The 14,177-nt window shown below is 33.3% G+C and overlaps 1 protein-coding gene across 2 annotated transcripts; it reads right to left on the reverse strand.

The window, feature by feature from the left end:
* Positions 1-3,227: 3,227 nt before the first annotated feature.
* On the reverse strand, positions 3,228-11,510 carry LOC147409633 (electron carrier/ protein disulfide oxidoreductase). Of its 2 annotated transcripts, none has more exons than XM_086430972.1 (7): positions 11,382-11,510; positions 8,782-10,261; positions 7,563-7,618; positions 7,191-7,427; positions 6,794-7,085; positions 4,746-4,942; positions 3,228-3,613 (listed from the first exon to the last, which is right to left on the reverse strand). In XM_086430972.1, the coding sequence occupies exons 2-7, from the start codon at positions 10,147-10,149 to the stop codon at positions 3,460-3,462; spliced, it is 2,304 nt and encodes a 767-aa protein (XP_086287098.1). In that variant the 5' UTR covers positions 10,150-10,261; positions 11,382-11,510; the 3' UTR covers positions 3,228-3,459. The 2 variants fall into 2 exon arrangements, with proteins under 2 accessions (XP_086287098.1, XP_086287102.1); XM_086430976.1 differs by having other exon boundaries at positions 11,297-11,400.
* Positions 11,511-14,177: the final 2,667 nt, after the last annotated feature.

Genomic DNA, 14,177 nt, shown 5'->3' on the forward strand with positions numbered 1-14,177 from the left:
CAATTGAGTTTGGACGTTGATGTTGGACCCCACCTTTTGCTTTAATAGAGAAATATGAAAGATTGGAAGGATTCGAGCTTCTCTAGGCAAATCCAACTAGTAAGCTATAGTTCCAATTCTTTGAATAATCTCAAATGGACCATAGAATTTAGGAGAGAGCTTAAGGGCCGTGTGGATTGACTTTTCTAAGTACTTCTGATTTTTACGGGGAGTTAGAAGCATTTTAAAGGTGTTTGGATAAATGACTCCTGGAAAGAACTACTTTACTGTAGAGTCATTTTAGTGCTTTTTCATGGAGTACTGATGATGCTACTTCTCTAAACTACTCTTGCGCGGAGCCACAAAACATTATCAAAATGATAGGATTGGGACAAGTTTGCCCTTCATAAATTTTGAAAATTACAAATCTACCCTTAAAAAAACAATTGGAATAATATTATATTACTATCCATTGATATGGTGTTAGCCTTTTGGTATAACATTTGGGACAAGTATACCCCTCATAAATTTTAAAAATTACAAGCATACCCTAAAAAATGCAATTGCAATAATACTATATTACTATCCATTGATGTGGTGGTAGCTTTTTGGTATATCATTTGGGACAAATATGCCCCTCATAAATTTTGAAAGTTACAAGCATATCCTCAAAAATGCAATTAAATAATATTTTATTATTATCCATTGATGTGGTGGTAGCCTTTTAGTGTAGCATTTGAATTTGGATTTCTACCTCTCCCAATTGCTCACTCAATGATTTATCCATGAGCATTCCAACTATGGTTGAAATTTTCTTATTGCAAAATTGATGTGAACAATTACACACAAATTTTCTATCCATTGATATGGTGAAAGCTTCTTTATATTTTTAATGGTTGTATATATTTACTCACAATATCTTCTATTTGTTTATAATTGTTAGGTGTTTATATTAGTTTTTATGGATAAAAACAATAACTTTTATTTCTTTTGAAGAATAATTTGTTGATTTATAATGTTAAAAATAGTAACTGATACTTATAAGGGCATTTTGATCATTTTAACAAAATCCAAAATAATTTCCAAACACAAAACTCTATCAAAAGTACTTCTAACAGTATTTTTTAGAACCTGCATCCAAACGCACAACAGTTATCCACCTACTCTAGACAGTATTCAAAAAATACTTATGAAAGTACTTATGTTCTAAATACTTCTGGCTCATGTATCCACACATGCCCTAAGATTCCGCTGCATAGAAATATACATTTGTCTATAGGGTTGTAATCTAAGATATATCCAATCACCAACCGGAAATTCCTTCTCCTTGTGTCTGGAGTCGTACACCTGTTTCATTCGAGCTTGGGCTTCCTTGATTCTCTCCCTTAGGTGTTAGATACATTCGACTCAAAATAGTGATTTCGACACTACTAATAACCCATAAAATAAAAAAAAATAAAAATAAATAAAGAACAATTAGATGAAGATTTATTCAAAATAACCCTACATGACTTGAGAGAGAGAAACTTTCCTACTTTCAGACAAGCACCTCCAGTGCCTTTGCTTGGGTGGGATTCTCTTATGCTGAGATTCTTCATTCTTTCATGCGCATGTAACAGAAACATAGATGCTTGTCACTTGTATCTCAAGGAAAAATATCTATGGTTCTATGCACACCTACACATCAGTGCAATGTTGAATGCAGTGTCGTACGAAGTCGCTTTTGCATTTTTCTAAAAACGAATTATTATCACAAAGGTCTGCAAAAGTTGAAAAGAAAATGAAGCACAATTGACTCTTAACATTACAATAATTATATTTACCTTTTAAACTTTATAATGCTTTTAAAGACAGGTGTGGCTTATGTCTCAAGGCATGCTTCAGAGTGAGGCTCATTAAAAATGCTGTGAAACACAAGAAACATATATATATATATATATATATATATGGGGACGATTCATGGGACTTAGGTTTTGGATTGAGCTGGTTTTTTGCGAGGATGGTCACTATGATGAGAAGATCATCCTCACAAAAAATCAGCTCAATCTGAAACTTCTAAACCCATCAAAAGTGATTTACAAATTATTGGCAAAAAATCGACGGTCCACATTTTAAATCACTTTTAATGGGGTTAGAAGTTTCAGATTGGACTGATTTTTTTTTATTTTTTTTATTTGTTGTTTTTTCAGATGATCTTCTCATCATAGTGACCATATTTTGGGAAGATTATCCGAAGAATAAAAAAAAAAAAATCAGTCCAATCCGAAACTTCTAACCCATATTTTGAAATTTTATTAATGTTACATTGTTTTTACATATGTTTTTTCATGTCCCTTAATCTTGATATATATATATATATATATATATATTTTGGACACTGGCACCTCAGACCAAGAGGCACCCAATGGGAGTCTTACACCTTTTCGCAGAGGTACATTTGATTTATCTATTAATTTTTTTTAAAGAAAATACCTATTAATCAAAATAAAATTTTCCTTCTCATCTATTTCGTTATTGCTGCTTTATCATTAAACATGATTATAGCATTTAGAAATAAATTTGAATATAAAATAATATTATATTATAAGCAACTTTTTTATTTGATTTGATTCATAAATAATTCTTTTCGTATTTAATGTTTTGCATAAAAATTATTGAAAAAATAGTATTCAATTATATCTTGCAATAAATACAAAATAATCATTTATTGTAAAACCTTCCAATTATTTAAATATAAAATATATATTTTTTCAAATATAAAATAGTAAAATTTTATATCATTGATGTAGAGGATTAATTCCCCTGCTGCGTGTGGTGTGGGGGAAGGGGTCTGCATGTGTCCCGATGATAAGAGGACTCACTACAATTAGGCCCTGGACGAAGGTTTCATCATTCTTTTAACTAAGCTTGGGGCACACCTATTATATTAAATAACAGATTCTTTCAAAAGAGATTGTAGAAAAAGGGTGGTCGATACCATGGGAGGGTGCTCTAAGAAGCCCGGATACCTGGGCTCTGTGTGGATACGCCTCTCCGTGCAAGAGCAAGTTTTTGGAACTTCTCAATAAGGAGCAAAAACCTCTCCGTGCAAGAGCAAAAACCTATCCAAATGTTTGTTAGCTACCCACAGAAGCAGAAGTCGTCAAGAAACTCTATCCAAACACAGTGCTAGATTCCAAAAAGATGCAGGGGATCGAAACTTGGAGGCTCTAACCAGTCAAGCACCTCACCTATTTCCCCAGTGTTTGAAAAAAATGATTATTACTGTGAAATAATTATAAAATGAAAAGTAAATAATGGCTGATATAAGTTTATGACTGCCGTTGCTTCATTTTGGACAACATGCATGCACCCACTATTAAAACACAACGAATCACAATAGTTATAAAAATTTTAATTAGACATTTTCTATAAAGGAAGCAGTAAGTTGAGAGTAGTTTCTCTTAAGCAACCTTGTATGGTAAACAAGTAATGGAGTTGCTAACAGTTCAAGCCCCAGTCGTAAGGCAGATACATCACCTTCAACTGAGTGTTTGCAAGCAACTCCAACAACTCCTCCGACTTCTCTGGCTCTAGGTAGTTTGCAGCATGCTTCAGTACCTCTACCTCGTTCTTGCCAAAATCTACGCTGTACCTGCAAGTATAAAAGAGTGTCAGACATATCAAAATCACAAGCTTAATTAAATGATCATCAAGTGAGACAAACTGATTTACTAATATTCGGATTAATTTGACAGTGTTCATGACTGGCAGCCGAGAGAAACCAAAATTGTACTCCAGAGACCACTCTGTATGTACAGCAAAGGTCCTTCGCATCGTCACCATGCTAGGTACGGGTTTAAAACGGCAAGGGAAAACTTCAGAAAAAAGGGGAAAGAAACGAGAATAAAATGGGAATAAACGATAAATATTAAAAAAAAATGTAATATATATATATAATACATTGGACATTTATTCTAAGTCGCCAATATATTTTTGAGAAAAAAAATATACTATTGAATATCTATGCATGATAACATGTTTCCTCCACACATAATTATATGTTCTTTAATGCTAAAAAAGTTTAACCATCAACGAATCTTTTGAGCAGAATAAGACATTACTGAAAGATTTAAAAAATTATATCAACAACGCATTATCGTCAAATCCCATATTAAACAACATTTATGAATCAGATCACAAGCAACCATAAGATATAGAAGTATATCGTAGGCCTACAAAAAAAAAAAAAAAAAACTTTATTATTTAGAAAAACTTGCTTAAAATACACGAACACATTTTTTTTTAAAGAGGTTTTTTTTTTTTTTTTTTTTTTTTTTTTTTAATTGTTCAAATAGTTGGAGTTCAAAACATGTTTTAAACAGGACTTTTTATAAAAAAAATGGAGATTTTGTGACTATGGTCCTTAGTGATCATGCAAGGTTTGGGAAGGCATGTACTTGAACAAATCAAGTTGAAATGCTAGAAAAACATTACTAGCAAATGGAAAGGTCCCCACCTAAATTTGCTCGGGGTGCTGTTTTAAGGCCTTTTGTGGTTGTAAAATCATCCTCAACAAAATCCTTATTCAGGATTTGGTCCTGCTGTAACCTCATTTATGGCAGGAATGGGTCCATGGAAATACATGGTCCCAAATTTGAGTTGACTCATATTAAAAAATGGTGCCAACTACAAAAATGGGTCCATGTCTCTATTTCTCTTAATTGCTGGCATGATTTCTCCCAGATTGTACAAATGGGGGCCTTTATCTCTCTTCTACAACTTACCATCTGAGTATTTTATTGACAGATGCCACCTTGGCCTCCAGATCAACAATTACCCCTCCATTCCTCAGGAAATCACGAGCCGCCTCCGTCAGTTCCTTGTCAATGTTGCCTGGTGAGTAGCAGCGAAGTGCAGGTCCGGATCTATTACCGCAGACCAGGGCAAAGTGAACCAGAGGTTCTGGGTATGCAAGAGCTATCTGTTTCAGAAATAGTGAAACAGTGATAAGCCAGACAAGCAATGTGATCTAAAGAGGGAAATCCATACTAGTACTCCTGAATCCCACCTTTTTAAAGTTTTGCACGAACATTAATCACTCACACTCAAACCCTACTATTACAATTATCTGGAAATAACTCAATGAAATTTATTTTATCCTATACATTAAGTTATCAAAAATTAAAATCCCAACTAACGACACAAAAACACGTGTTGGTGTCAAATATGAGTATTGGGATGTGTGATACAATGACTTTGAAATGTTGACATGTCCATAGACATCTATTATACAGTGTAATCAAGGCGAGCGCCTTAGTACGCCTCAGGCGCTCCTCAAAGCGGGCCGGATCGAAAGCTCCTTAACACATGTGAGACGCACCAAGGCGCGTGCCTTGACTACGTCTCAGTCAAGGTGCACTAGGCGTGCGCCTCACTTAAAATGAATTAATTTATTTAATTAAGACACTAATTTCATATTTGTATACTTTTTACATTCAAAATAAAATTTATTTGGAAAGTTCAATTTTTTGCGATTAAAAATATTGAATTTTACATTTGGTAATTTTTACTCAGCCCAAGCCCGTTAGCACTTAGTTGATTTAAGCCCGATAAGGGTATCAGGCCAGTCTAAGGTTGAGCCCGCCTTTTTAGGGTCTGGTTAGTGCTCAGCCAGGCCAAAACCCACCAATTGATAGCCATAGCCGTAGCAGCAACAACACTTGTTGTTGGCCTACTTTTACTTTTATTTCTACTTTTTCTTCCATTTTGTTTATTTTTCTTATTTCTCTCTACTTTTTTCCTTTACTATTGACCGTTCCTCTTTCTGAAGAGTTGAATACTTTAACTTGTTTGTAAAAACTCACATTTATACATGTTATAATTGTAAAATATCTAGAACCCACCTTTTACTATTTAATTTTTTAATTTTTATAATTTTATTATGCCTTACTTTACTCAGGCGTGCGCCTCGCCTTGCGCCTTTCGCCCTTAATTACACTGGTCTTATAATATCATTTTAGCTATATTTAACTCAGAATATTTTCTAGAATAATGATGAGGAAAGATATATATGAAAAGCAAGGGAAAACATTTCCATACATTACAAATTAATAAGTAGGTTTCAAAAGAACTTTTTCTTTTTAAATAAAAATTGTAATAGAAAAGGAAACATTATCGTATGTGTTAGGATGATGAAGTGCCAACTTAGCTAAGTTGGTAAGACGTGTGGAATATTGATCCCATGATATCAATTGGTAAGTTGGTAAATTCAATTCAAAACCCATTGAACCCATCTTCGCTTCTGTCGGCACTAACCCCTGCTTGCCTAGCAAAATAAAAATCTTATGTGTTAGGATGTGTGTGCCATGTTTCTTTGTGTTGGTAGTGTTAGACACAATAACAATCCTAAAACTGTTGTCCTTTGTACATTTTCTTGTTTTATTGATATGATCTGTCCCCTTTTTACATAAAATCAATTGATATAATGAACCATAAAATAGTTAAGAGATTAAAAGCTTTCCCCAATCAGACTGAACCATTCAATTAGTAGGGGTGGCCTCTTAAGTGGGGCATAGCATAAAATCAAATCGAAAAGAAGACCTTTTTGAACATATCCATAAAAAAGCAAGGTACAATGTCACGAAAACAGTTCTATATGTGATAGATCGGCTTCAGGGAAATATGGGATATGTGATTGCTACACATTTATGAGAACAAAAGAGAGACAACTATATTTGAACACTCAATTCGCTGAACTGGTCCACGATCTAAAGAATTTAAGGTAATTCAAAAGCAGGTGTCCATTTAACAAAAAAACGTGTGCATAGCTCACCTTGGAACGCTGGTCCCGTACGCCGAAGGGCTTCATGAGATTATAGGGGGGTCGTTGATTGCCCCGTAAAACACCATTGTGAATAGCAGAAAGTGAGTAGGTACACCCTCCGATAACATACTTGAAGTCCCCAAGCATCTTCTTCCGCTCTAGTGGTCCAACAGGATAACCACAAACCAATATCGCATGGATAGCCATCATATTATAGAGATTTATGAAGAAAGCAAGTTTCTCCTCCCTTGACAGATCCTGCAACTCCACCCTCTGAAGCTCCTCAACCACCCTCAAATACCTGTACAGAAACAGTAAAAATGAACTCCAAAGAAAAATGAGAAAAACCAAATATATCAAGATACCACCATTATGTTATTTGTACAGTGCTTAGAGTGTAACCAACCTCGCAAACTCCTCACTTCCGTGGATACTTCTGTAATCAACATGCCTGCCATCTTCAGATGTGTAAGCTTCAAAGATTGCGAAGGATAGAAATCTCAACCTCGATGAGATCTCTATAATGGGCTTCGGTTTCACATCAATTATGCCCCTTGGGATGTTATAGCACTGAGATGACACCATGATGGGGTCTTGATCCAGGAATCGGTACAAGTAGTTACCATCATTGAAAATATTCTCACTAGAGCAGCAGCAGATAGCATACAGAACAAACAATAATTGGCAATCAGAAGTGAGAAATCAAGAAGAAGAACAATCAAAACCATGAGAGAAACTACATATCCTCTGAGACAAGACATTCTCTCAAGTGACTTACTCGAGAACATGCCTGAAGAAGTATTTGCTTAGAAGCTTTCGTCCAAACTCAATAGCCTGCATTGTGATAAGAAGGTAAAAAAGAAACAAAACCGAACATAGATACAATTAAGCAAATACAATGAGGCAAACCAAGCATATATGTTAATTTTTTATTTTTTTATTTTTTTTTATTTTTTTTTATAAAAGGAATGGAAGCAGCCAGAACAGGATTAAGTATTTGAATAACATGGAATTGATTGCTCATGGGGTAAGCATATATAGCTCTAATGGGTATATCTTAAATGAAAGGGATGCCTCTTGCCACCCCTAAATAAATGTTAGTGAACAATTCAGAAATGAACATCTCAGTCAAGTGGCATACAAATGAAGACCAAATTTTAAGACACTACAGAAACATATGTTCCATCTCTTTGCAAGTAAAATGTAGTAGAAACATTAACAAATAAAGTACGATCATAGTTAAATAGCTATGAGAAAAATATAATCAAATAAGCACTACTAACAAATATCAAGTAGGACAAACTATCACCTATCTTAAAAAAAAGTACCAAGGTTTCATTGTGAGAAAACCCTAATAAAATGATCTAAAGAAAATAAAAAAAGCCTACTACTTCTGCAAGGAAAGGATGATGGTTATCCACCTAGGAGATCTACTTCAATAGCTATTGACCTGAAAAGAGGATTATAAACATTAATAAGAAATTAATGTACTATAAAGCCTATTTCAGTCGTGCAGACATTAATGTACTATAAAGCCAATTTCAATTTCCCAAGCTTAAAATGCATATGCAACCATGGTTTTAAATCTCATCCAAGACTGAGATGACACGGCCAAGTTGTCTCAATCTCATTCAGTAACGATACGGATTTACACGGTGTCTCAACATTCACATCATCTCTCGAGATAAACGAGATATCTCGGACGATATTTTGAAAATCTTGGCCGAGTCAACCGGGAATTTTTAGATTTTGACTAAAATAATTATTTTTTTAGAATTTAAATATTTATTATATAAATAAAACATGATTTTATCACTAAACATTTTCTAATATATCTTATTTTATTAAAAAAAAATTATAATTATTTTAATTTAAATATATATAAATCGATCAATGTAAATCGAGTTAAATGATTTGCCTAGTCCAAGACAACTTGGTCTCGTCCATGGAAGAGATGACACATCAAACCGAGTGTTGAAACCATGTGTGCAACTAACCTCTTCTCTATCCAAATACTGATCCTCTGATAGGAAATCCACAGCTTCTGAACCTAGAAAACAGTTGCTAAACCATCTCATTTTATAAAACCTGTCCTTAACCAAAATAGACTCTCTCATTTTCTTGACAATGATAGCCAACTCATCAACCGTCCCACTGCACGACACATCATCTTCACCCGACAATGGTGGTAAAGGAGCTTCAGGGGATGGTTCCTCAGTGATTAGGACATTAATTTTCTCATCAAGCATGCCAGACTCATCCATGGATTTAAGCTCACTTAGCCCTCCTAAAGGAATTTCATTGAAGAACACCTTGGGAACAGCTGAAGAACCCGTGAATTTTTCAAGTTCCAATTTTCTGCTTGGGTAGACATCAATGTTAATTTCCACATATTTGAGCCTTTTCCAGTTCAGAAATAATCTAATCTCTCTGCAGTCCTGACATCCTAGCCTCGTATACAATATAATTCTTCCTTTCATGGCTATTTGCTGAAAAGAAACTTCGGTGCTGACATCTTCCCCTTTCTCGACTTTGTTTTGTGAGATATAGTTTAGTGGGTTCCACGGAGATCGCTCCACCATTTTTTGAGAAATTTCTTTTGGTTCACTTCCGGAGGTCGAATCCTCTTCATCCTTAACACTGTTAATCAATTTATCATCCTTCTCTTCACCATCATGAAGACTTTGTCCATCTCCATCTTTTCTTCCAGAAAGGCGACGAATAACACTCGAGACCGCAACTACACTCTTCTCTCTAACAAAGTTCTTAAGTGCAACGGCTTTTTCAGGCAAAGAATATCCCTGTGCTTCTGGATCAATATCTAAAGAGCGGGAAGATGAATTTCTGATACTTTCTCCCTCGGGAATCTCCGTTCCGTCAAAGATAGGCTCCACTTCCTTCTCTTCAACAAAAATTTCTTTTGTGCTTTGGATCGTTTCTTCTTGATTTTCAGGTTTAATCCCAATGGTCTGATCATGCACGCCTTCTTCACCTTTTTCATGGTGTATGTTGGGATTTTCCTCATTAACGTTCAGAGTTTTCATTTCACTCGGTAGTTCCCCTTGATCTTCTCCTTGATGCGAGCCATCTTCCCTTTTTTTGTGGTGTAAGTCGGTATTTTCCTCATTAACATTCAGAGTTTTCATTTTACTCGGTAGTTCCCCTTGATTTTCTCCTTGATGCGAGCCTTCTTCCCCTTTTTCATTGTGTAAGTCGGGATTTTCCTCATTAACATTCAGAGATTTCATTTCACTAGATAGTTCCTCCCCATGATCTTCTCTTTGATGATCAACTATTTCATCCTCCAACTTTGCAACAGTTGGGGGTTTCACCTCATGTTTCTCTCTCAAATCTTTGTTTTCCATGTTGACAGCAGAGGAGTGAAGCTTGAGTGTTTGAGTTAAATAAACATGACCTCCCAAACTCCAATAAGCCTTTAGTTTTTAGTTATGGAAACCAATTGAGATGTTTCAGAACCTGCAATATAGTTCACAATTCACATGAAAGCTCAAGAAATGGTACACAATTCACAGCTTATATATTAAAGAAATACAAAAATTTTGAAAAGAAACAATAAAGAAAAACAACCAAAAAATCACAGACCTTCAAGATTTAATAGTTTCCTAACTCAAGTCTCTGTTTAAGAAATTATTTTATGCTTGTAAATGGATACAATAGTACTGCACCTAAGCAGAAGGTTATAGATCTTAAATCAAATACATAATGAGGCTTCTAATTGCTTTATGGAAAAGATTAGACAAATTAAAAAAAAAAAAAGATATAAGAAGCGTAACAAACAAAATTAAGAGTTTCCATATAACCCTATATCTTAGAAGGTTTTGTGGCAATATCAATAAAATACCTAGTAAGAATCAGACCGATTTTCCCCAAAATCTTCAGCGAATCTTATTGAAAAAGGATTGTGACAAGTGTACTGATCCTCAGTATAACCAAACAGAAATCTTAATAAGCTAATGAAAGAACTGGGAATGGTAATGAGAATAATAATAATTTAAAAAAAAAGGTTATTTAAATTAAGTGATACATAGTGGGCTGTAACATCAAACTCTAAACTTTAGTACCCACCAATAGAAATTTCCAGATTTTCGCAATCTCTTCATTTTATATTAAAAAAACTAAACCAATCAAATTCGAAAAATATATAATTCGAACACGAAATTGATTAAATAAACCTGCAAAGATAGGATCAAGATTGAAAAGAACGATCCTCGGAGGGGAAAATTACCATTGCATCCAAACCCTAACCAAATGCAGCAAAAAACAATCAAAGATGCATCAAAGACCAATCTCAAATACCAAACATCACAATAACAGTCACAGATCTTCAAACAGAAATCCGAAAACTTTTAATAGAGAAATTCGAAATCTAACAAAAGCATTACAGAGATAATGCAACAATAATAAAACGATTTCATTAGGTTTTACAGAGAGATCGTCAGACAGGAAAAAAAGATAGGATCAAAATCACGAAGAAGAACCAAAAATTCTCACAGATTTAACAAAAAAAGAGGCCTTCGATTGAAATTTTGCGGAAGAATTTCAGCAATTTTATTTGAGATCTGAAGAGGAAACTTACAGAGAAGAGATTGAAGAACGATTTTGATAGAGAGTTGAAACGGTCCGTCTGTATCGATTTTGAGAGGAAACAGCGGGAATTCAATGGGCGGAAATTTTTTGCACGGATTATAACAATTTAATAGTTCAAAATCTATTTTTGGAATTGAAAATTACTTAATGGTCCCTGGCACTAATTTTTCTTTCTATTTAGTCTTTCATTTTTTAAGATTATCTAAATAGTCCATTTACTAAATGTCAATTTTCTAAACAGTCCCTGAATCCCAATCTAAACATTTCTCATGATTAAAATGTTGAAATTGCCCTAACCATTCAAACTCACTATTTTCATTCAAAATTTTTTGAATTTTTGACTTCCCAATCGAGTTTTGGAGACTTCATTTTGATGAAAATAATTTGAGAAGGAAGAAGAAGCTATTTTCAAATATTTTTAGGATGTATGTAAACAATTAGGAATTTTTAATTCTTTTATTTCGTTTTTTGGATAAAAATTAATCAAGAATGGTTCTTTTGGTTAAAAATCATCTACACAAATCGTTATGTCAAGTTTTAAGTCGATCTTTCCTTCTATTTTAATTGAAAAAACTCGATAAAAAAAAAATGAATGGATTTTACAATGTTGAGGTCGACAAATTTTATTTTTGAGTTCAATATGTTTGTTGTCCAGATTGACATCTTTTTTAATTATTGTTGAAATAAAAAATATTAAAACTAGTGAACTCGATAATAAATAAAATTGGTGATGTCGATAACAATTAAAAAAATGTTGACCTCGTTCAAAAATAAAATTTGTTGATCTTGACACTGTAAAACCCACCCAATTTTTATTTTTTTTAGTTTTTTCAATTAAAATACATGGAAAGATCAACATAAAACTTGACGTAACAACTTGTACAAATGCTTTCAAAACAAAAGAATTTTCCTTAATTGATTTTTATCTAAAAACAAAATAAAAGAATTGGAAAACCCTAGTATTTTACATACATCTTTAAAATGTTTGAAAAAAAAAAAACACCCTTGAAAATGATTTCTTCTTCTCAAATCATTTTCATTGAATGGAGTCTCCCAAACTTGATCGGGATGACAAAAATTCAATTTTTTTGGATGAAAATGATGAGTTTGAATAATTAGAAAAATTTTGACATTCCAATCGTGAGAAATGTCTAGAGTGGGGTTCATAGACTGATTAGAAAATAAGGAATTAAATGGATATTTTAAATAACCCTCACAAGTCAAGGACTAAATCGAAAGAAAAGTTAGCACCATGGACTATTATGTAATTTTCCCATTTTGGAATCATTGCAAGTGTCTTGTTTCATGTGTAATTACTATAATAGCCTTGGTCGAACAAAAATTTATGAACCGGCTTGGGGTGAAGATGGGTAAGTTTGCCAATAGATGGATCAGATCTGAAACCCAAATTATTTTCATCTTTTAACTTTGGGTCTTGATTTAGGATTGTATTTCAATAAGGATCTAAGACGATATCTTATTGGATTGGTTTTGGGTCAACAATTTCTTGATATGATATGGACTTGACCCGATCAAATTTGACAAAGTATATAAATTATATATATTTTAGAGATTAAGAAGTTTATTTAGATTTTATATATCACATCAAGTTAGGCCCGATTCCATTGTTATTGGATCTGGTCCTAATATTGAGTCCCAATAAAAAAAATAAAAAATGATCCGATGGTTATCTGATAATTTTCTAGTCCAATTTGGTGCTTTATCGGATTAGTACCAAGCCAACTCTGATCCGATTCAAACTTGATCCATTGACAACACTAATAATAAGTAGGGCATAAAATGAGTAGGATTTTATCCAAAATATGAATTCAACAGGGTTGGAAGATTTGAGAAGATCTGAATAAAAAAATGGACCAAATATCATTTGATTTCCCTTGATCCAAGTCGCATCTGGATCAAATATAAATCCATCCATATATCCGCCTAGATCCAATGATATATTACTTTGAAAATTACTCTTTTTTTTTTTTCAAAGCAACCTTTTCTACTACTTTAATATAGTTTGTTGGATTGGTTTTAGATCAACTATGTCCAAATCCAGAGGAATATTATTCAACAATATGTTTGAAAATATATTAATAATGTAAATTCATATTATGTATTTCATATATATATGATAGGATGTCATTTGGTAACTAGCGTTAGGGAGTCAAAATTTGTCCTATATAAGTTAGAAATTCCGGGCTGGGCTAATTTTTACAAAATTAGCCATCAAAAAATAATTTTCAAGTTGAAGAATTGTAGACCGATGATTTTAATTGTTAATTTGTAAACCATTTTTTATGGGGTTAGAAGTTTCAGGATGGATTAGTATTTTTGTGAGGATGATTTCCTCACTATAAAGAAGATTGTCCTAACAAAACAATCAAACAAATCCAAACATTTTAACCCCCATGGGGCAAATTTTAGCTCTCGAACGTGACCCCATATATATATATATATATATATATATATATATATATATATATATATATATATGGGGGAACGGATCAAGGGACATATGAAAAAATAATGCAACATTAATAAATTTTCAAAATATGGGTTAGAAGTTTCGGATTGAGCTGATTTTTTGTGAGGATGACCTCTATGATGGGAAGATCATTTGGAAAAAAAAATTAATCAAATCAGAAACTTCTAACCCCATTAAAAGTGATTTAGAATGTGGACCATTGATTTTTTGCCAAATTTTGCCAATAATTTATAAATCACTTTTGATGGATTTAGAAGTTTCAAATTGAGCTGATTTTTTGCGATGATAATCTTC

Source organism: Akebia trifoliata, chromosome 2, assembly GCF_017979445.1.
Source record: "Akebia trifoliata isolate Shusen 1 chromosome 2, ASM1797944v1, whole genome shotgun sequence".
Lineage (NCBI taxonomy): Eukaryota > Viridiplantae > Streptophyta > Magnoliopsida > Ranunculales > Lardizabalaceae > Akebia > Akebia trifoliata.